General features: G+C 47.2%; 1 protein-coding gene across 1 annotated transcript in view; it reads right to left on the minus strand.

The window, feature by feature from the left end:
- LOC143280279 (nucleolar protein 4-like) overlaps positions 1-23,224 on the minus strand; it is a 42,793-nt gene that overhangs the window by 19,561 nt on the left and 8 nt on the right. The window contains exons 1-4 of the mRNA XM_076584910.1: positions 23,053-23,224; positions 6,391-6,534; positions 5,839-6,042; positions 358-477 (exon numbers count right to left, since the gene is read on the minus strand). The exon at positions 23,053-23,224 is cut by the window's right edge and continues 8 nt beyond it. Of these exons, the coding sequence (XP_076441025.1) occupies positions 358-477; positions 5,839-6,042; positions 6,391-6,534; positions 23,053-23,224 (640 nt within the window). The remainder of the gene's footprint in view (positions 1-357; positions 478-5,838; positions 6,043-6,390; positions 6,535-23,052) is intronic.

Below are 23,224 nucleotides of genomic sequence, written 5' to 3' on the forward strand. Positions count from 1 at the left end.
GACATTGGTTTTGAAATCGCAAGCAAGGCAGAAAACGTGTGTGTGTGTCTGTGTGTGTGTGTGTGTTCTAAGATTTCAAACCAGAAAACAGATTTGCTGGTTAACATATCCGCGATTCTCCTGTTCATCTCTGTCGGCCGGTGTGAAGAAGGGGAGAGCTGGGGAGAAAGAGAACCATTTCAAAACTCCGGCATGCAATGCAAACACAATCCTCATTTCACTTGCAGCATTCTGGAAACATCAAAACACAAACAGAGGAGAATGTGTATGTGTGTGCTTGTACTCGTGCCTGTGCTTGTTTTTGAATCATTAAGGAAAGGGAAGCGAAACATGTCATAAATAACATTTTCCACTCACCGGAAGAGGCTCCAGTCCCATGCGCATGCGTTTAGCATTCTGACTCTCGTTCTCGCAGGCTGCCGCGAGAAGACCTTCGGCCGCTGCTGACGTCAGATGAGGGGGTGTTGGACGTAAATGCTGCCAGCACCACCGTGCACACACACACACACACACACACACACACAAATTGATAAACAGAAGACACATTTTTTTATGAAGATCTACCAAAACATAGACATGAAACACGGGAGCTCAAGCGTTCACAAATGTCATGTTAACTTAAATGATCACCGATTCGCCGAAGGTTCGCCAAAAAAATATGCAGTAATTATTTGATCAGTTAATGAGGGCCAATATGCACCGTGCGGTTATATCCTGTCAAACAATCGGTTATCTTTCCTTTTTCTTTTAATAGAAAACTTCACATTAAGATCGCGCGCGCGCGCGCGCACACACACACACACACACACATTGTTAAACCAAAGGCATATTTTCTGAAGATCCATTGAAATACAGAAATGGTACACGCGAACTCACGCGTTCACAAAAGTCAAGTTTATCTGAACTCAACATGGATTTGCAGAAAGTTCACAAAAAATATGCAATATCTAAACAGTAAATAGGGCCAATATGCACCATGGTAATATTTTGAGCCGTACTGTTGTATCCTGTCAAAAAATCTGTCACTTCTTGTTAGAAAACTGTTGACATTAATATCATACTCACACACACACATACACACACACACACACACGCGCGCGCGCGCGCGCACACACACACACACACACACACACACTTAAACCGTTCCTAAATTTCAGATTGTAGTTGTCAGAGAGAACATGATCGTACCTCATCCCTCCACGTTCGAAACGTAATGTAACAACTGTAAGATAAAAAATAAAAGAAAGAAGAAAAGACAGAAAGAAAGAAAAGAGAAAGAAATGAACAAAAAAACAAACAAACAAAAAAAGAACCATAATTAAAAAAGATGAATTTTTTTTCCCAGTTATCAGGCAAAAATGCTGAGGTTTTCATACACGCGAATCAGATTGTAGCCCAGAGTGTATCGAACTACTGTCTACAATTTCGCCCGTTTCCAAGAAACACAGCTTTGGTTTGGGAGACAAGTCTCGAGAAACTTGCTGCTGTCGTTTTGTCGTCTCTGAACGGCGGGTAAAAAAAAGGAAAAAAAAAAAGAACTTGTGGTAAACGATAATTAAACCAGGAACAGGCCTGAGGGTGGGGATTGAATTGTGTTCCTGGCTGCTGTTGCAACGTAACACGTGCTGATTAGTTTACTGGGCCACTCGCAGCATTGTAGATCTCCTCCACTTTGTGTCCGTTCTAGTGTGGTGTGTGTGTTGCTCGCCTACAAACACGGGTGCGTATAATGTGCTGTGTGTGCATGTATATCAGTACCTGCATGTGTGTGTGTGCTTGTATTGTACCACTGGGTGTGAGTGTGCTCGCCTACACACATGGGTGGCGTATGTGCTGTGCGCATGTACATCGTTCATTCTTTTGTGTAACGTCTATCCACAATTGTGATTTTCGACGAAAATCCACCAGGGTCCCCCTCACCCCACCACACCCATGCCTTAAATCATCATCACTACTTTCCCTTTTCCACTCTCCTCAATTCGGAAAAAAAGAATACAGACAAAATAAAATGAACTAACTATTCAACCAGTAAAATTAAAACAAAGAGCCAGTGGGGCTCCTAATTAAAGCTCTGAATTATTTCAAACACAAGTTCCTTGTCATAAAACGTTTCTAAAGAAAGCAGATGGGAGTGCAGATTTTGTAAATGAAAGAGGAGCGCATATACATTAAAAAGAAATGTTCCTGCGTGTGTGTGCGTGTGCTGTACAGTTAGGGGTTGGATGGGTGTGGGTGTCAGAAATGAGCCTAAAATTGAACTCTGCGAATCATAGCTGTTCGGGGGAGAACAGCCCAGCATGGGAGAGAACTCTGCAGTGTTTGTCGACCTGTTGGCAGACATCTTTTATTAAGGAAGAGCTGTTGGTCAAAACAAATCTTTATTAAAAAAAAACAACAACAAAAAAACAAGAGAGGCAAGGCCTTCAAGACTCACTTGTGATACACTTAAAAAAAAATCCAAGCTTTTTTATGTATTGAGTATAATTTAAAAAAGGTAATGTTTAAGATGAGAAGGATCAGCTTAAAGCAAATTAACTCCCCTAGCATTAATTACAGAGTAATTTCCCTTTTATACTATCTGCACCAAAACGTTTGCAAAATAATTAAAACTTCCATGCTTAGCAAAAGAAGGTCAAGTTTGAACAAAAAATGATAATAATGACTGCTCTTGTTGTTGGATCAGAATATCACATCAAAGTGCCAAGTTCAGAGAATACAAAAAATATAAATGTAACAGTAAATGCAGTTTGCATATAATTAGGCTTCATTTTTTTTTTTGTGCCCATCCCAGAGGTTCAATATTGTTTTAAACAAGATGACTGGAAAGAACTGAATTTTTCCTATTTTCATACCTAATTTGGTGTCAACTGACAAAGTATTTGCAGAGAAAATGTCAATGTTAAAGTTTACCACGGACACACACACACACACACACACACACACACACACACAGACAACCGAACACCGGGTTAAAACATAGACTCACTTTCTTTACACAAGTGAGTCAAAAAGCAGTTTAGCTTATATCATGCTCAGAAATGTGATCGGTTATTATTTTTTTCCCCTTTGCTTCAGTAGTTTGACGACCAGCGAACGTTGTACTGATGCAGTTCTGTTGAAATAAAATGGGTTTTTGTTTCAGCTGCATATAATGGCAGTTAAGTTCAAGCTGTTCAGTGCTATGATCTTGTGAGAGATCGCTGATTATGTCTGGTCAAATACTCCCCACCCCCATCCCCCATCCACAAACACACTACGGAGCCACCTCCCCGGTTATCTAAAAAAACAGAAAACAAAATCCACCCGAAACAAATACCATTGATCGGCCCTCTACAGTTAGTTTTCTTCGGAGCTAGATCGATTAAAACAAATGTGGATAAGGCATAGGACAAAACAAAAATAAGAACAAAACAAAATAAAACAACGACCACCCCCACACACACCTCCCAAAAAGAAAAAGGAAAGTAAGTCTCCCCAGTTCAAGGACCGCTCTCCCAATCCTAATGCTCCTCCCAGTTTCCGGTGCCCTCTACAACCCACCCCCAACCCCCTCTCGAAACCGGAAGTGATCAGCTGAGCCAGAGAGAAACAAACAGATCTCTAAATAAATCAAAGGTGGGTTTTCTACTCCGCTGAGAACCAAATGAAGTGGGGGGTTGGGGGGCTGGCAAAGTCCTTTCAGGAGACAGGGAACGTGCGGTTGCCAAGCGAAGGTGGGGTGTGTGTGTGTTGGGGGGGGGGGGGGGAGGGGGGAACCAGGGGGGCGGGGGAAGGTGATGGGGATCCCCCAGGCAGCACCAGGATGACTTCTAGACACCGCTCCCAACCCGCCATTGTCTGTCCCCTGCCAGCGCTACCTGTTTAAACATTCATGGAAAAGACCCTCCCCCCCACCCCACCCCACCCCACCACCCTTTTCCTACCTCTTCTACCTCCTCCCCCTCCCCCCCCCCCTCCCCAACCCCCGTCCCCAGGCCTGAATGTAGGCTGCCTGCCTGCCTGCCTGCAAGACAGGCTGTGGAGACCCGATTCAATCATATTGCCCGCGTCTCGCTGAAACAATGCACGACGGCCCCCAGTCCCACGGGAAATGATTCCGAGTTGAATGTCCCCCGCCCGCCTCGGGACGGAGGTCCGGGCTGAACCGCGGGGGCAATTTCTCCGGCTTCTGAATGCGCCGCATCGATTTTTGTCACTTTCCACTGTTGGGTAATCTAAGCCTTGATTTCAATGGCGACAAATCTCCACCAAGTTGCACAGCAAAAGGTCAGCAGGCAATAGCGTGGCCGAGGCAATTTTTGAAGAGAAAATTGGCAAGTCAGTCGAACGCTGCGCATGCCTGCGAGAGGAGAGTTTTACTTGGCGGGGGGGGGGGGGGGGGGGGGACAAGCGGTGACAATTATCAGCGAATGGGGGGTAAGGGAGGGTGGCTGGGGAGAAACAACAACCCCAGTTGAATCGATCGTGTTGTACTGACCTAAAGCTATGTCTTTCACCTTTTAAACCCATTTGCCTTCAAATACGCCATGAACGGCTGGCGACGGTATTCAAGCTAGGCCCTGATTCCCTTTGGATATCGGAGTATCTCTCTCTCTCTCTCTCTCTCTCTCTCTCTCTCTGTCCATCCCCACCCCTTATCTCTCTCTCTTTCACTCACACACACACACACACACACACACACACACACTCACTCACTCACTCACTCTCAGATAACAAATTCCCACATTCACGTATAACGTTACTCTGGAAATTACAAAGCCACCACGAAACACTGAACGCACAGAATACGACATCAGATGAAAGCAGTGTTAACCAAAACGGGCATTGGTTTAAAAAATTTAAAATAAAAAAAAAGAAAGAAAAAAAGCTTAAATGTTCCATAGCCTGTTTACAGCCATCGGAGTAGTGATTTCATATCCACTGTGTCTTGGGCTCTGCACAGGAAGGCGGGACCCAGTCCTCGTCTCTTGTAGCTCGAACCTTCCCCAACCGAAGACAGTTAACCCATTCAAACCTGGATGGAGTGAGGGGAAAAAAAATCGGGAGAAAAGTTGCCTTTCCCAAGGACACACATACACCATGCCCCAAAAAGGGCCACGAACTTTTCATCAGTTCAGACAATACAAACCCATAACAATAATACGCTTCGTCACATCTGCTAAGCAGACGCCTGACCAGCAGCGTAGATAACTTTTGAACACTGGATCAGAATTTATCGCCTATTTTCCCACAGCCCCTCCAAAACTTATGGAGTTAACCTCCATGAAAATAAAAAAAGAAACCACTTTTAATTAAGACATGAAACATTTCCAGTGAAACTGCCATACTGATTTCATCTTTCCAGAACGATTGGCTCAGAAATCAGAAGCAGCGAATTCTTGTCAGACGAAAAATCATTGTCCAGTTTAGTTTTGTGGCTCGGGCAAAAAAAAAAAGAGACTAAAAGTGTACAATGGAATATACCTGCGCGCGAGCAAGTATGCATGTCTGTGTGTGCTTATTTAGATGAACTAGCAGAACGATAATGCATTAAAAAGAGGAAGGAGGAATGATGCTATCGCAATAATATTTTTTTGTTTAAAAACTGGAACCTCGCAGAGCCAATACCACCCGATCACCCCACTTACCCGCTCCGTCTAAGTACACACACACAAACGCCCTCTTTTTCAGGTACACACACACACACACACAAGCGCCCTTTTTTTCAGGTACACGCACACACAAGCGCCCTCTTTTTCAGGTACACACACACACAAGCGCCCTCTTTTTCAGGTACACGCACACACAAGCGCGCACACACACATTCACGCACACACAAACACACACACACACACTAACCGGTTCCCAGCCGTTCTGCTCTTTGGAACGACGCATACGTCGGCACGATTTGAGGTAGGTGCGGATTCGTTTCCGGGAGCGCTCGTGAAATTCCGGAAACTGCCGATCGCAGGCCTCCAATATGGCCTGAATCTTGTCCTTGGGCTGTTTGGAGATGGGCACTGACCGGTCCAAATTTTCGTCCACAAACAGACGAACAAACATCTGAAAAGGAAGAATGTCCAGTAAGGTGTGACGTGACTTGACACAGTTGCTATGGGCAACGTGGAACACCAAAATACATGCACAGACGGCTAGAATATAAATATCAATGCATATTATAAAGGGGTAAAATGTTACAGGTTAAAAAAAAAATTAAAAAGCAGTGGAGGAAATACACCACTAGAAAGCGTTGGAAACTGGTTTAAAGAGATATTAACTGCCAGTGTTTGACACACACACACACACACACACACACACATACACAGTGAACGGGGAAAAAAAACACCAAAAAAACAACCAACCAAACAACAACAACAACAACAACAACAAAAGCGTCCACAATGCACTCACATTAAAGGCCTTCAGTCTTTCCGGGTCATAGTTGTGGCCTGCTGCGCCCTTCTCGTCATCGTCTTCATTGTCATCGTCGTCCTCGTCCTTGGAGCCCGCCAGGTCGTCTGCCAGGCCGCTCTCGCTCGTCTTAGTGATCGCACTCTGCAAACGCCAAAAGGACAGAAAAAGCAGATTGTTAATAACTGTATAGTTTTTTTTGTTTTTTTTTTAATTAGCATAATAACGGCGTATGTTGGGAAAATGTTGTGGCCGAACTCACATACGCTGATTGACAGGTCTCTAAGCCAACGAAAAAAGAAAAGCTATATTTACCACGTTCCGTAAACAATGGCTTCTTTTTGCGGGAGTGGGCGGGGCGATAGCGCTGTTTTGCCAGCCATTAAGTGCACGTGCTGACCCTAACTTACGATCGCGAGAGAAATGCTCCGAACTCCCCACCCCCACCCTCCCCGATAGTCAATTCCAGGTTAATTGCCGGGGAACGCAGTAGGTCGTCACACGTGTAAATTACGGACATGTTTCACAGCCGGGTTTCTGAGAACTCTCTCTCTCTCTCTCTCTCTCTCTCTCTCTCTCTCTCTCTCTCTCTCTGTGTTCTTTTGATGCGTTGTCAGTAGACTAGGCTGGGTAGATTGGAATGAGACAAGTTTACGAACTTCGTTGTCATGTTCAGCTTATATTGTTTCAATATATAATGAGCTTCGATTTCATGTGCTGTGATTGCCGCTACATCAACTGTTTACTTCTTCGTGAATGGTAGAGCGTAGTTTAACTTTCATGGGGTAAAGAACCATACAAACACGTTCAGGTTTTAGATTATTATCTGACGGGCGAAATAGCCAAGTGGTTAAAGCGTTAACATTCAACCCGAGGGTTCGAATCCCGATAACGGTGCCTGGTGGGTAAAGGGTGGAGATTTTTCCGATCTCCCAGGTCAACATAATTTGCAGACATGCTTTTGCCTGAACCCCCTTTCGTGTGTATACGGCAAGCAGAAGATCAAATACGCACGTTAAAGATCCTGCAATCCACGTCAGCGTTCGGTGGGTTGTAGAAACAAGAACTTACCCAGCATGCACACCCCCCGAAGACGGAGTATTGCTGCCTACATGGCAGGGGTAAAAACGGTCACACACGTAAACGCCCACTCGTGTACGTGCGAGTGAACGTGGGAGTTGCAGCCCACGAACGAAGAAGGAGGAGATTATTGTGTACCGTATGGTGGTGACTAAATTTTTTCAACGGTATAGCACGCGAATCCTTTTTCTTCCTGTGTCGAATGCAGGGTGGGGCTTGGGTGTTTGTGAGACTGCTAATTGTTGCATCGTGTTGTGTGTCTGTGAGAGAGAGAGAGAGAGAGAGTGTGTGTGTGTGTACGTTGTAAGGCGCGCGCGCATGTGTTTAGGTATAATGGTTGTGAGTATGTGTGTGTGGGTGCGAACTAAATGTGGGTGTATATCTGACAGTGTGTGTGAGAGAGAGAGAGAGAGAGAGAGAGGGAGGGGTGGACAGACTAAACGGTTTACTTAAAAGGCCCACTGTTGCTCTCCTGCTGAGCAACTTTGTCTGGCCAAATACAACAGACTATTATTCAGGAAAAACTCTGCGTGTTTGGGTTGTTAAACAGTACAGCGAGTGTAGGCGAAATGAAATTAGGCTGCTACACGAAAACATGCGCATGCACGCACGCGCGCGCGCACACACACACACACACACACACACACACATTGTTGAGTAGAGACCGAGAAGTCAGGTAGTCATGGTAACGCCCGTCACAGAGAGAGGCATGGCAGGGAGTTAATGGTCTCAGTCCTCTTTCCGTTCACACTATCTCTACAGGAGATATAGGAGTTGGGGGTGGGTGGGGGGGAGAGAGAGAGAGAGACAGAGAGAGGGGACAGACAGACAGACACAGTGTGATTCCAGAAAAACCAGGAGAATGAAAAAGAAGAGAACCTACAGGTTTTGACAATAGCAATATAACAAGGACTGACTCTCTCTTTCTCCTTCTCTCTCTCTCTACACACACACACACACACACACGGTGTGTGTGTAAGGGGGAGGTGTGTGTGTGTGTGTGGGGGGGGGGGAGTGATGCGCGTGTGTGTGCGTTTTGTGAGCGCGCGTGTTTATTCATACAAACGTGCCAGAATTGCCCCCTTCTCCATCCCACACCACCCAGCAAGTATGCACAGTCTACATGTAAGCCTAACGGGTACGTGTGTATACCACGTTTATCTGTCGGGCAGTTTGCATGTTAATGCTTCATGCCATGCGTTTGTGCGTGCGTGCGTGCATGTGTGATGTGTGTGTGTGCGTGCGAGCGCGCGTCTGCAGAGAGGGGATAAACAGGGAGGTAAGTCTGCAAACAACGGACGACAACCCAACTGGCCAGTGGCAGAAAGGGGCCGCCAACCCCTCAGGAGACATAATACTCCCGTTCTTCCACCTTCCCCCCCCCCCCCCCCCCCCCCCTCCTCTCGCGCCGTGACAGGATAGGTCAGGCGCTGGACTTGCGTTCTTTCAGTTAACCAGTGATCAGAGGTTCTGATCTGTCACCAACATGCTTTCTAAAATTCTCCCACAACTCATTCAAAATATCCAATCAAATCAGCTATTGTAATCTGTGTAAAAGCTCAAGTCCTACTGACTTGCTTCCCTTGATTTCAGGATTTGAGAGCCCGTTTGTGAACTTGATCGGCAGTGGTGCGTGAAGAGAAGAAAGAGCGCGGAAACAGCCAGAAAACGCTGATGTTTGACTGGTTCTTCGAAACGGACATTCATTAAGGTAACAGAACGAGGTCGAAGCAGACGTTAAATGGTGAAACGTGTGCAGTGAAAACGCTTCGGAGTGGGGCTGTTCACGAGCCGCTCGCAATTACTCGCTGTTCGCAATTTGGCCTACCTACCCTACTCTTGCTACTAATACTACTACAGAGAGAGAGAGAGAGAGATGAAATGTTTTCAGTCATGTTTTTCGGCCATGGGCACACAAACAGTCAAGGGAGGGTAGGGGGTTTGGAATAACTAAATAGCTAAATAAATAAATTCCATAAAAAAATGTTACACAAGAACACTGTCAGATGATAGTATTAATTGCCATGGCCCAAAGTAAACTTTTTTCTTTCTTTTAATAGTACTGTGCTTGCTCTGCGTTACATTGTTTTCTTCGTCATGTTAGTTTCTAGAAACATCTGCCTCTTGTCTTATAGAAATGGAAAATAAACTTGGATATTACCATGGACAACTGTTTCCATTCACCATCCAATAATCTTTCCAATGGAACATTGATTTCACTGTCAAAGACTAATTCGCTGCTCCGAATAAAGTGGATAATCATTCAAGAGAGAGAGAGAAGCGCGTTGGGTGTGTGCGCGTCCGTGTGCGTGTCAGTGCGAACGAAAGGTGGCATGGGTATAATGGGGGGTGTGCGACCAGTGGGATGTCTCAGAGACACATAACAGAGCTCCAGCGATTACCACTGGCCTCCACTGACCAATCCCCACCCTTACCCCCAACGCACACACACCCTGCTACCCTCCAACACCCATTAAGGGGCGCACGGGGCTGTTAAGAAGCCATTAGCCGACAGATGGCGCTCTCCTTGCACACCGTCCAGCACGCGCCGTCACGTGGACCCTGTCAGCCTCGCTCTGGTGACAGTGGTGGCGGTGGTGGTGGTGGGAGCAGCCAATCAGGGGGACAGGCAGAGAAGTCAGTTGGTCGCTGCCATCAGCCACAAGTTAAACTGAGCTGTTGGTCTCGCAGTGGTCATTCTTTTCATTCTTTTGTGTTCCACCACTCTCTCTCTCTCTCTCTCTCTCTCTCTCTCTCTCTCCACATTAGTGTCAGTTTAGTGACAAGCCGCCTCCTTTTCTAATGTCCCCCCTTCCTCTCAGCCCCCCCCCCCCCCAGTGTGTGTATGTGCGTGTGTGTGTGCGCGCGCGCTTGAATGCGTGCGTGAACGCTTGCGTGCGTGTGTGTGTGAGAGAGAGTGCGAGCTTGAGCGCGCGTGTGAGAGAGAGAGAGCGTGTGTAGATTATGAAAGCGCACCAGTACTAAATTTCCACCCAAAACGCCACCAGGACTATTGGATACCAGCATGAGTTGCTAATACTGTGCATCATGCAATCTGATTACCTAAAGTATTCGTTGTATTCGATACAGTGTTGCTTTCAACTCTCTCTCTCTCTCTCTCACTCTCTCTCTCTCTCTCTCTCTCTCTCTGTCGTGGCTTATTGCTTTCAGGTAAAGCAAGCCACGTCGCATCATACAAAGATATAAAATAAATAATAATCACCTTATCAGTTTCAACACACATTGGCAGGAGTGTCGATAAGAGATAAACGAATATTATCCATCATACACCACTCGCTCAAAACTCCCATCTCACTCCTACAGCACACCTGAACCCTCTACCTCCTCACACTCTCCACACCTCTGAGCACCCCACATGCCTTCCCGCTCTCCCTCCAAGTTCTTATCATTCCCCAAGGTACGCATGCACGCATACTCAAAACTCACGCACACTGGGGTTTACTTCCCTTTCTCTCAAAGCCGCTCAGCAATTTATACCTGGTGTGTGTTTGTGCGTGTACGTGAGTGACTGTGTGTGTGTGTGTGTGTGTGTGAGTGAGAGAGAGAGAGAGACTGGAGGGAGAGGGTAGGGTTGAATGAGGGGATGAACTGACCAACATCACCATCATTATCATCTCGAGCAGAGAGGTGACACGGAGGGCAGCTGCGGGGGGGGGGAGGGAGGTCGGGAGGGGGGGGGAAGGAGATGACCAGCTTTTAATTAAATAAAGAAGAGCAAAAGCTTTCCTTCCTGCAGCACACAGTCAACGTGTGGAACTCTTGGTGACTATCGGTGAAGTCTGGTGAGCTCTTCTGCCATCTTCCACCCTCCCCCCCCCCCAACCCCCAGCCTCCTCCTCCTCTCTCCCTCCCTCCCCCCCTCACCCTTCTCTTCCGCCACCCTGATCTGGACACTGTGTGTGTGTGTGTGTGTGATCCTGCTCCTGTCATCCTCTTCTTCCTCCCTCCCTACCTTTCTCCTCCACCCTCCTTCCCCTAGCTTCCAGAGAGAGAAGGAGAGAGAGAGAGAGAGCGACTGTGCGTGTGTGTGTGGTGGGAGGAGGTAGGGGTTGGGGAAGGAGAGGAGGGGGGTTGAGGGGGGGGGGGAGCACGGTAGGGTAGGATGGATGGATGGTGGGTGGGTGAGGGGCTTTACAGGTGGTGGGGGGTGGGGGGGATCGACTGGATGGGTGAAGGGATGGGGGGGGGGAGAACAGTGGGGAGGGGGGGGAGAGTGGTGTGGTGAACACGAGCGACACACTCCTGAGGGGTTTCTGTCCCACAGCAGCCAAAGAGGGACAACAACCACCGGTGGCGGATGACGTCCACCCAAAGCGGCTTTGAAAGGGGATGAGGGGGGTGGGGGGAGGGGAGGGGAGGAGGCAACAGGTCATGAAGGGAGATAATACCAGCAGGAGGGTAAGGGGGAAAAGGTGAAGGAGGGTCGGGGTGAAGGGGGCGGGCTCAGGGGGGAGCTCAGAGTGGCGCCAGGGGCGGGGGGTGGGGGTGGGGTGGGGTGAGGGCAGGGGATGTGAGGACGGGGGACAAGTAGCAGATGGAGATGGGGGGGAAGGGGAGAGGGAATCAGGGGGTGGGGGAGGGGGGCGCGGAAGGACTGAAGGGTATCAGGGAGGGAGGGAGGGCGGGTGGGGGGTCGTGAAGACAGTGGAAGAGGAAGAGATAAGACAAAGACAGTCAGTCAGAGGAGAGACAGACAGACAGATAGACAGAACTGGATGATTTGAAAGAGCGGGGGTGGTGGGGATGGGGGTGTGGGAGGGAGCGAAAAGGAGATCAGAGAGGGACAGTGAAGACAGTGGAGCGGTGGAAAAGATCAGACAAAGGCGGTCAGAGGGAGACGGACTGACAGACAGACAGGCAGACTTCGACGATTCGAAAGGGGGTAGGAGGGGGTGCTGGGGGGTTGGAGGTGGGGGGAGAGCGAGAAGGAGAATACACAGGATACAGAATACTTGACTATCTCAACAAGAGAAATTCATATGTAATGTAAAACAGAAAAAAACAACACAAGAAAATCACAGTCATTCAACATGTATATAGATAAACCACAATTGAGATGTGTACCAAGGGCAAACCATCATCACATATCAATAACCACAGTAGACAACAACAACGAAAACCTTTTTTTTTTTTCTTTTTTCTTTTTTTTAAGTAATTTAGAGTAAATCATATATACACTATCACAGCCATACACACATGCAGTAATTATCACAGTTAAAGGATAGACATAACAGTATGCTAAAAGTTGACACAGACATAATTATAATAGCAGTTGTGAAGACAGAGGCGCAGGAAGAGATAATTATGACAAAGGCAGAGAGTGACTTCGACGTTTTGTGAGAGAAGGAGAGAGGTGATAACTATGATATATTTATTCAGAAGACCATCGGTCCATTCTGAATGGACCTGAACAAGTAAGTTACAATCGTAATCGTATACAAAGAAAACATCTAACCAAGCAATATATATATATATATATATATATATATATATATTACTAACTTTTTTCAAAATTTATCATTTATTTATCTATTTATGTACGCTTATATTTGACTTCATCAAGTTTTTGCGGCTTATACATATTAGTAGTAGTTCTTTTTTCTTATGTATTTATCTATTATTTATTCAACTTTCTTTTTTTTTTTTCCTCTCAAGGCCTGACTAAGCGTGTTGGGTTACGCTGCTGGTCAGGCATCTGCTTGGCAGATGTGGTGTAGCGTATATGGATTTGTCCGAACGCAGTGACGCCTCCTTGAGCTACTGAAACTGAAACTGAACTGACAGTAACTGCACGTCTTTTTAAGGCTTTATATAAACATAGTAATAAATTCAATATTATCTCTTTGTTGGATAATAAAAACAAAAGGCTCATGGATCACGATATTTTCTTGGAATAAACTCTTCTCTATGATCACATATTCAGGGCAAAAACAAACAAACACAAAACACAAAATGTAATTCATTCTCTTCAGCTGACTTACAAAAATGGACATAATGGCTGCTTACAAAAATGGACATAATGGCTGCTGTACAAGACTTCTCTAAGTATCTCAATGAATGCTTACATATTGATGAAACTCCGAACCTAAATTTAGTTAAATAATCCTTTATAAACCTTTTTATATTCTATGAGAAAGTGGGAAGGGGGGGGGGGAGGGTGAGAGAGCAGGACTTCCGACGTTTTGATCGAGATAAGAGTGAGAGAGAGAGAGAAACCGACAATTGAAAAGAGGGGGAGGGGAGAGAGGGGAGGGTGGGAAGACAGTGGGGCATGTAGAGATACGACAAAGGCAGACAGAGAGAACACTGAACACTGAAATGTTTAATGTCATTAGCTGTAAAGCTCTAGTAACATAGTAGGTACTAATCCGAACAACATGGTGCAAAACAGATAAACTGGAACAGAAAAACAAACAAACAGAATTGAAACAATATAAACTGATAAGAGATTTGCGACACTTTGGTACTTTGTCATTAGCTTAAAGTACATGTGACTGGGGGAGTGGGGGGTAATGTGCCTTTTTTTTCAGTCGTTCGTCTCCAAGGTTTGGACAGTACACAGAAAACAAAGTACACAAATTATATAATGAATATTCGCGCATGTAACATCGACACACATCATAATACAAACACATACTAAAGAACATGAATTGATTGATTTATGCCTGAACATCAAAACCCATCATATCAGTATGAACACATCATATAATTACAATGTCGAGACTGACCATCCAAACGTAGCCCTTCCATTTTAGCTATGCTAGAGAGAGACAGAGACGGAGAGAGGGAGAATGACAAACCAAAGATGTTTAAGGAGGAGCGGTGGTCAAGCACTGCCGTGGGATTCACCCCAAAATAAACAGAGGGAACCGCCGCAAATAAATAAGAAATGAAGCTGTGTTTAACGGTACAGCAAACAACACGAGACAATAACCCAACAGAGAGAGAGAGAGAGAGAGAGAGCTGTATTATTCAAATAAAGGCCAAAGCCCCTCACTGAAGGGGTGTGAAATAAGTACAAATACTGGAATTATAACTGTGACCACAATTATATCATAAACATACTACGTCAGCAAAAGAAAAGATTATGATGTTAAGTCTTTTCAAGGATTTGTAAATATAAATAGCGAGTCCATAGAGAGTAGACTCATTTCTGGACGACAACAACACATTTAATCTAGAACTGCAAGGATTATTATAATACTTAGATTAAATTAATTTCGATCTGAGATCAAACAGAACATATATATATATAAACAAAAACAAAAAAAAACACTGGAGAGAGCGAGAGAGAGAGAGGGTGGGTAGAGTACACACAGGAATAAAAAATGTTAAAAAGTGAGGAACTACAATCGGTTGTACTAAAATGTGAAAATTCATACCTCAAATGAGTCTCATCAGGTGTGCCTCAAGGATCTGTTTCAGGTCCCTTGTTTTTTTTTTTAAAATCTACATTGATGACATACTAACGACATAGAATCGAGAATCAAACTGATTGCGGACCCGAAGAAAACACCAAACCCGGACCTGGATCCAGTTGCATTGCTTGGTTCTAACTTTTTGACAGTTACACGTGACTAAATACCTACGTTGACCGAACTACGCCATTGGTCAGTTCCATACTACACACAGTTTAGTAGCGGGTTACGACCATACTAGGCTCTTCCGTCCGAGCAATGCAACTGGTTCCTGTTAAATAGTTCCATTCATCAAAAGTAAAGAAAAGGAAAGAAATCACTGAGAAAGCATCCTGTCTCCCCACCAGAGTCCGGCCCGCACGACGGCCGAAAAAAACCCAACAACAACAACAACAAAAAAAAACCAACAACCGTTCATCCACCTACATCCACACCTGTACCTCCCTCAAACTCACGATCACCAGCAAAACAAAACTATCCTCAAGTCACTCCTTTGACAGAGAGGCAATTCAAAAGGGAGGGGAGAGAGAGAGGGGGGGGGGGTTGTGTTGACAGTGGTGCAGGAAGAGAATTCGACGAAGGCAGACAGATAGAAAGAGAGGGAGAGAGAGAGAGAGACAGACTTCGACAATTCAAAAGGGAGGGGAGAGAGAGAGAGAGGGGGGGGTGGGGGGGGGGGGGGGGGGGGGGTGTTGTGTAGACAGTGGTGCAAGACGAGACTGGACAAAGTTAGACAAATATACTGACAAGACTGACAGAGAGAGAGAGAGAGAGAGACTTCGACAATTGGAAAAGAAAGAGGGAGAGAGAGAGGGAGAATTTGTGTAGACAGTAGAGAGATGACAAAGGCAGACAAGAGAGAGGGAGGGAGGGGGGGGGGGTGGAGCAGAGAGATAGAGAGGAAGAAGAACGACCCCAACACATAATACAGAATAAAAAAAATTAAAAAAGGAAGCAAACAAAAAAACAAAACAAAAAAAAAGAGAAACTGAAGAGATGAGGCACTAAAACACTGGCCAGCGAGTGGAGGAGGAGGAGGAGGAAGAGACAGAGGAGAAGGGGTAGGAGGAGAAGGAGGAAGCAGTAAAAACCCACAAAGGCACACAAGACAAGACAAAACCATGAAGACGATGAGTTGGTGCTACAGCTGAAGACAAAAGAACTTGGAAGGGGTGTTGGGTGTAGGGTGGGGTTGGTGGGGGGTGGTGGTGGGGGGGGGGGTGCTGGAAAGACGGAGCGGGGGAGTGGGAGTGATGGTTGGAGGAGTGTGTGTGTGTGGGAGAGACAATAACCCAACAGAGAGAGAGAGAGCTGTTTTATTCAAATAAAGGCCAAAGCCCCTCACTGAAGGGGTGTGACATAAGTACAAATACTGGAATTATAACTGTGACCTCAATTATATCATAAACATACATCAGCAAAAGAAAAGATGATGATGTCATAATGTTCAGTCTTTTCAAGGATTTGTAAATATAAATAGTGAGTCCATAGAGAGTAGACTCATTTCTGAACGACAACAACACATTTAATCTAGAACTGCAAGGATTATTATAATACTTAGATTAAATTAATTTCGATCTGAGGTCAAACAGAACATATAGAAAAAAAACACTGGAGAGAGCGAGAGAGAGAGAGAGAGGGGGGTGGGTAGAGCACACACAGGAATAAAAAAAAAAAGTTAAAAAATGAGGAACTACAATCGGTTGTCGTGGAGGAGGAGGAGGAAGAGACAGAGGAGAAGGGGTAGGGGTAGGAGGAGAAGGAGGAAGCAGTAAAAACCCACAAAGGCACACAAGACAAGACAAAACCATGAAGACGATGAGTTGGTGCTACAGCTGAAGACAAAAGGGGTGTAGGGTGGGGTTGGTGGGTGGTGGTGGGGGGGTGGGGTGGGCTGGAAAGACGGAGCGGGGGAGTGGGAGTGATGTTGGAGGAGTGTGTGGGGGGAGGGGGGGGGAGGGGAGGGGGGGGCAGGGATGATAAGACGGAACCCCGCCTGATCTTGGAGGCGAGGTGTAATCCCCCAGGAGCGACTGGGGAGGGGAACGAAGGAGGGGAGGGTAGGGGGTAGGGGTGCGTTGGGCGGGGGGAGGAGGGTGGGGGTATGGGGGCGGTTGGTTGGAAGGTAGAGAGGGTGGGGTGGGGGATTGGGGGAGGGGGGGGGTAAGTTGGTGCCAGCGATGGAAGAAGACAACTCTGGCGACTCTGTACCGCGATCAATATTCTGCCCCCCCCCCCTCGCCACCTCCTCCCTCTCGACCCCCTCCACCCCCCACCCCCCCCCCATAACCCCCTCCTCCCTCCCCCATCTTCTCTTGCTTTTACCCCCCACCCCCTCAGCGCCACCACATTCATACCCCCCCCCCACACACACACACATACACACACCCCGTACCCCACCTCCTCCTCCTACCCACCTCTTTCTTCCTACCACCCTTGCTTTCTCTCTCTCTCCCTGTCTCTTTCTCTCTCTGTCTCTCTTTCTCTCTCTCCCTCTTTCTATATCTCTCTCTGTCTCCCCCCCCTCCTCTCCCCCCCCTCTCTCTTTGTCACCCCTCCTCCACCATCCGTACCCACCCCACTCCTCCCACTCTCCACACCCACCACCCACTACCACCACCGCTCTCATCTCGTGGCCTCTAACACGTGGCCTCTTTACCCCTTCAATCTCCCCGCCGCTGCCACCCCCCCCCCCCCCCCCTCCCCATGCCCCCCTCTCTCCTCCCCTCCCCAACACGCCCCCTTGCCTGCTGCCGTTGTTGTGTCGTCCACATCTCCTCCCCCCCCCCCCACTCCCCCTCCCCCATCGACCACTCCTCCACCCACACCCACCCCTTTCCTCCTCCTTCCCCATTCCTTCCTTCTTTTCTTCCTTCCTTCCTTCCCTGCCTGTCATCAGACAGCATCTCCCTCCCCCCCCACTCCATCACCACCACAACCTTCTCCCCCCCCCCCACCCCTCACCACCTGCTGCACCACACCCCCTCCCTCTCTGTCCCCTCTCACACGTGCGCGCGTGAGCACACACACACGCACTTACACACACACGCACACACAGACACACACACACACACACACACACACACACACCTGATGTTCGTCTTTCAGATTCAAAGACGTTAAATTAAAGAAAAACACACACACACACACACACACACTCTCTCTCTCTCTCTCTCTCTCTCTCTCTATCTATCTATATGTGTGTCTGTCTCACTCTCTCTCTATCTCTCTGTCTCAGGAGACGCTCATACGGTACGAAGCACATACGCACTTCTTTCTTTCTAACCTTCAGACCAAAAAAAAAAAAAAAAGAAAAAGCTACCATTTACGTTCTTAGAGAAGAGTTTCCAAAAAGGACTAACACATTACTATATTCTGACTCACAGCTCTCTCGATACCTCCCTCCTCCAACCCCCAACAACCCCCCTCCCTCGCTGCCTCCATCTCCCCCCCTCCCTCCCCCCTCCTCCTTCCTCCTCCTCTCCAAGTCTGTTTCGAAGAGCCCTCCTTCCCCATTCTTTCGGTGTCTGAGTCTTGGTTTAAGAGCACTGCTGGGAATTTTGTTTTTACGTTTCTCATATTACCGGGCGCAATAGCCGAATGGCTAAAGCGTTGGACTTTCAATCTGGGGTTCCGGGTTCGAATCTCGGTGACGGCGCCTGGTGGGTGAAGGGTGATTTTTTTCCGATCTCCCAGGGATCCCAGTGTGTGTGTGTGTATGTGCTGACCTGCTTGTGCCTGAACCCCGCCTTCTTGTGTACATGCAAGCAGAAGATCAAATACGCACGTTAAAGATCCTCGTTATCCGTGTCAGCGGTCGGTGGGTTATGAAAACAAGAACAACAAGAACATACCCAGCATGCACACCCCCGAAAACGGAGTATGGCTGCCTGCATGTCGGAGTAAATATACAAAACGGTCATACATGCCTGTATGAGCGTGTGTGTGTGTGTGTGTGTGTGTGTGTGTGTGTGTGTGTGTGTGTGTGTGTGTGTGTCCGTGCCTGAAATCTGACTGAATGACACAGGAAACGAATGATAAGGGCCCAGTGGCAGCAGCCGTCAGTCGGCTCTACCCAGGTAGGCAGCAAACGACCTCGTGTTTGTACAGCGCTTAGAGCTTGGTCTCTGACCGAGGATAGGCGCTATATAAGTATCCAATCAATCAATCAATCAATCAATTACCAACAACAACAAAAAGAAAATAAGAGAAAAAAAAATCTACCACGTGAGGAACGGAGCGATGGCTTAGTGGTAACGCGCAAGACTGGGAAGCCAGTGTGTACGTGTTCGAGTCCAAACATTGCAACATGGACCACTTGGTGCCAGTTGCATTGTTTGGTTCTAACTTTTGGACCACTTGGTGCCAGTTGCATTGCTTGGTTCTAACTTTTGGACCACTTGGTGCCAGTTGCATTGCTTGGTTCTAACTTTTTGACAGTACACGTGACTAAATACCTACGTTGACCGAACTACAGCCATTGGTCAGTTCCATACTGCACACAGTTAGTAGCGGGTTACGACCATACTGGGCTCTTCCGTCCGAGCAAAGCAACTGGCTCCTGGCAGGAGAGGGTTTTGTTTTGTTTTTCTTTTCTTTTCTTTTTCCCTGCTAGAATGGTGGTCTGGGTAGTGTGCTATAGTCATTTTTGGATGAGGCGTTAAACTGAGGTCCCTTGTTCAGCATGCAATTAGCGCGCGTAAACTAAATAAAATAGATGATAAAAAAATTTTAAAAAAAAGAAAAGTGAAAGAAAGGAAAAAAAAATAACCCCTCGGCAACAGAAAGGTTATTTGCCTCTGGTAAAAATTCTGTCGAAAAATCCACTTTGACTGTGAAACAACTATTGATATATTTGCAGACAGTAGAAAAAAAGAAAAAAAAGTGTGTGTGTGTGTGTTGGGGAGGGGGGGGGGGTCAGACAGAGAGAGAGAGAGAGATAGAATTTCTTTGATTTAACGTCTTCGAATCCAAAGGACAAACATCAGGTGTGTGTGTGTGTGTGTGTGTGTGTGTGTGAGTGAGTGAGTGAGTGTGTGTGTGTGTGTGTGTGTGTGTGTGTCTTTAATTTAACGTCTTCGAATCCGAAGGACGAACATCAGGTACGTAGGGTGTGTGTGTATGTTCGCGTGTGTGTCTATGTGTGCGTGTGTGTGTGTTGGGGGGGGGGGGGGCTACACCATGATTGTGTCAGACATCATGAGAGAGTCAGACAGACAGACACAGAGAGAGACAGAGACATAGAAAGAAACACAGAGAGAGAAAGAGAGATTCTGAGGGAGACAGAGAGACAGACAGAGATACAAAGAGAGATAGAGATTGGGGGGGGGGGGGGATGTAACCGACCAACCTGAAACAGACTACATGATCCATGCTCACTGATACCAGTAGTCCTCCACCTGAACTAACCCCATGCAGGGGGAGGGGAGGGGGGGGGGAGAGTTGGGGGGGTTCCAGTCCTGCATGACCGAGCGTGACCAGACACACCCGCCCCCCCCCCCCCCCCCCCCCCCGCCCCCCTCTACCCCCCGTGGCCATTTTTTGTGCAGACAATGCACAGCTTGTGATATGGAAGACACCAGTGTATGGAGCCCATTTCAAAATAGAAGTGCCCCCTCCCCTCCCCTCCCCGCCACCCCCACCCCCCGCCCGTCCCTCCCCATCCTCTCTTCCATTGTTTACTTCAGCATAACACTGTAAGGATGGACATAGTTTGATAAGGACCCTTCCCAACTTCCCCGTTGAGTGCAGGGATTCTTTTCCAATCGCTGTCTCCCCCCCACCCCCCACCCTTTCTTCTTCTTTTTTTTTTAACGTTAGTGGGCTGCGACTCCCACGTCCATTCGTATACACGAGAGGGCTTTTCCCTGTGTGACCGTTTTGTTGTTGTTGTTGCTCCTTGTTTATTTGTTTGTTTTAAAGTGTAGCTGATTTACTATCAAGTGGATTTTTTTTTTTTTAAATAACAAAACTTTGCGAAGGACAACCGTTTTGCAGTCGTGTGATTCTGCAAAGTGGATCTCGTTTTATCGTTTCGCCCGAATGACTTTTAATTAACAAACTAGTCCACAAGTCAAGGTCTACCGGAGTGGACGTGATGGTTTGGAGATGGGTTTGGGGAGTGGGGGGTGGGGGTGGGGGGCGTGGAGGTGAAGCCGGTCAAAATCCTGGTCTGTGTATTGTTTTTGTTTTGTTGTTTTTTTTTTTTTGGTCACAACAGATTTTCTCTGTGTGAAATTCGGGCTGCTCTCCGCCAGTGAGAGCGTGTCGCTACACTGACAGCGCCACCCATTTTGTGTGTGTGTTTTTTTGTGTGCATTTTTCCTGCCTACAATCTTTTATTTGTTTCTCCTATCGAAGTGGATTTTTTCTACAGAATTTTGCCAAGGGACAACCCTTTTTGTTGCCGTAGGTTCTTTTACGTGCGCTACTGAAGTGCATGCTGCACACGCAGGGGACCTCGGTTTATCGAGGTATCATCCGAATGACCAGTGTCCAGACCAAACACTCAAGGTCTAGTGGTCTAGTAGGAGGAGAAAATGCTGGCGACTCTGCCGGGACTCGGAACTCGTGGACACATACCATTGGCTAGTCTGGGTTGCATTACCACACCACCCGGCGATAAAACGCTTGAGAGAGGGACATCTTCTTCTTCGTTCGTAGGCTGCAACTCCCACGTTCACTCCTGTGTACACGAGGAGGGCTTTTACGTGTATGACCGTTTTTATACCCCGCCATGTATGCAGCTACACTCCGCTTTCGGGGGTATGCATGCTGGGTATGTTCTTGTTTCCATAACCCACCTGAACGCTGACATGGATTACGAGGATCTTTAACGTGCAGTATTTGATCTTCTGCTTGCTGTATACACACGAAGGGGGTTTCAGGCACTAAGCAGGTCTGCACACATAATTTTTATGTTGAACCTGGGGGATCGGAAAAATCTCCCACCCTTTACCCACCACCAGGCGCCGTCACCGTGATTCGAACCCGGGACCCTCAGATTGAAAGTCCGTGGCTTTAACCACTCGGCTGTTGCGCCCGTCTGGAGGAGGGAGGGACAACTTGCACAATGTGCCAACCAACCAAACAACCATCATACACGCGCGGAGAGATTGAGAAGAACAAAAGACGTCAGGTTTCGACAGCAAATTAAAAAAACAGAAACACACACACACACAGAGTGAAACTCTCTCTCTCTCTCTCTCTCTCTCTCTCTCTCTCTCTCTCTCACACACACACACACACACACACACACATGTAAAAGGTCAAGTGAAATCCGTTAGCGAAATGGCCGACGTTATAGCGGGCGGGGACACACCATGGGTGTGGTTATCACAGAAGAAAGAAAGAAAACAAAAAAAGAAAGGAAAGAAGAAAGAAAGATGAACGAAGGAAAGCCTATGAGAGAAAACGGTGGGGAGGAGAGGGGGATGTGGGGAACGGGTAGAAAAGAGAAGAGAGAGAGGGGGGGCAGGGGGGGTGGGGTGGTGGGGAGGAATAAAGAGAACAGTTTTGAGAGCTGGGCTTCAGTGCTAACACCCGGCTGTAGTCATCCGCCAAACGCTTTTATTTATTTATCTCTTTATTTTTCGTTTAAGTTCAGTCTCCACCCAGACTCAAATACACAGCATGTGAGTGCGAGCACACGCGCAAACTCTCTCTCTCTCTCTCTCTCTCTCTCTCTCTCACACACACACGCACGCACACACACACACACACACGCACACACAACCACACACACACACACACACGTACCTTTCGCTCTCCCTTCCTCGTTTTCCACCAGTCTGCTTTTTCCACCTCACCTTCGTTCAACTGTTCCCCTTTTTCAAAATTATATTACTTTGTTGTTGTTTTGCCTCTGTGTGTGTGTGTGTGTGTACACACACACACACACACACACACACACACACACAAACCGTCACTCACATATTACTCACATCTTCACACACACACACATTACTCACGTCTTCACACACACACACACACACACACACACACACACACACACACACACACACACACACACACACACACACACACACAAACCGTCACACACATATTACTCACATCTTCACACACACACACATTACTCACATCTTCACACACACACACACACACACACACACACACTACTCACATCTTCACTCTCGTTGCTGGCACGACGCTTTCTCTCCGGGTGACCTTTGCTCTCCACGGCCATGACCTTGTCGAGGGTCGGGGGCGACTTGGTGGGGGTGGTGACCCCGCCGTTGCGGGGCGACAGCACGCCTGCGCCGTCAGGCACTTCCGGTGGTGTCTGGGTGAGGGTG

The sequence above is a fragment of the Babylonia areolata genome, chromosome 3 (assembly GCF_041734735.1).
Source record: "Babylonia areolata isolate BAREFJ2019XMU chromosome 3, ASM4173473v1, whole genome shotgun sequence".
Taxonomy (NCBI): domain Eukaryota; kingdom Metazoa; phylum Mollusca; class Gastropoda; order Neogastropoda; family Buccinidae; genus Babylonia; species Babylonia areolata.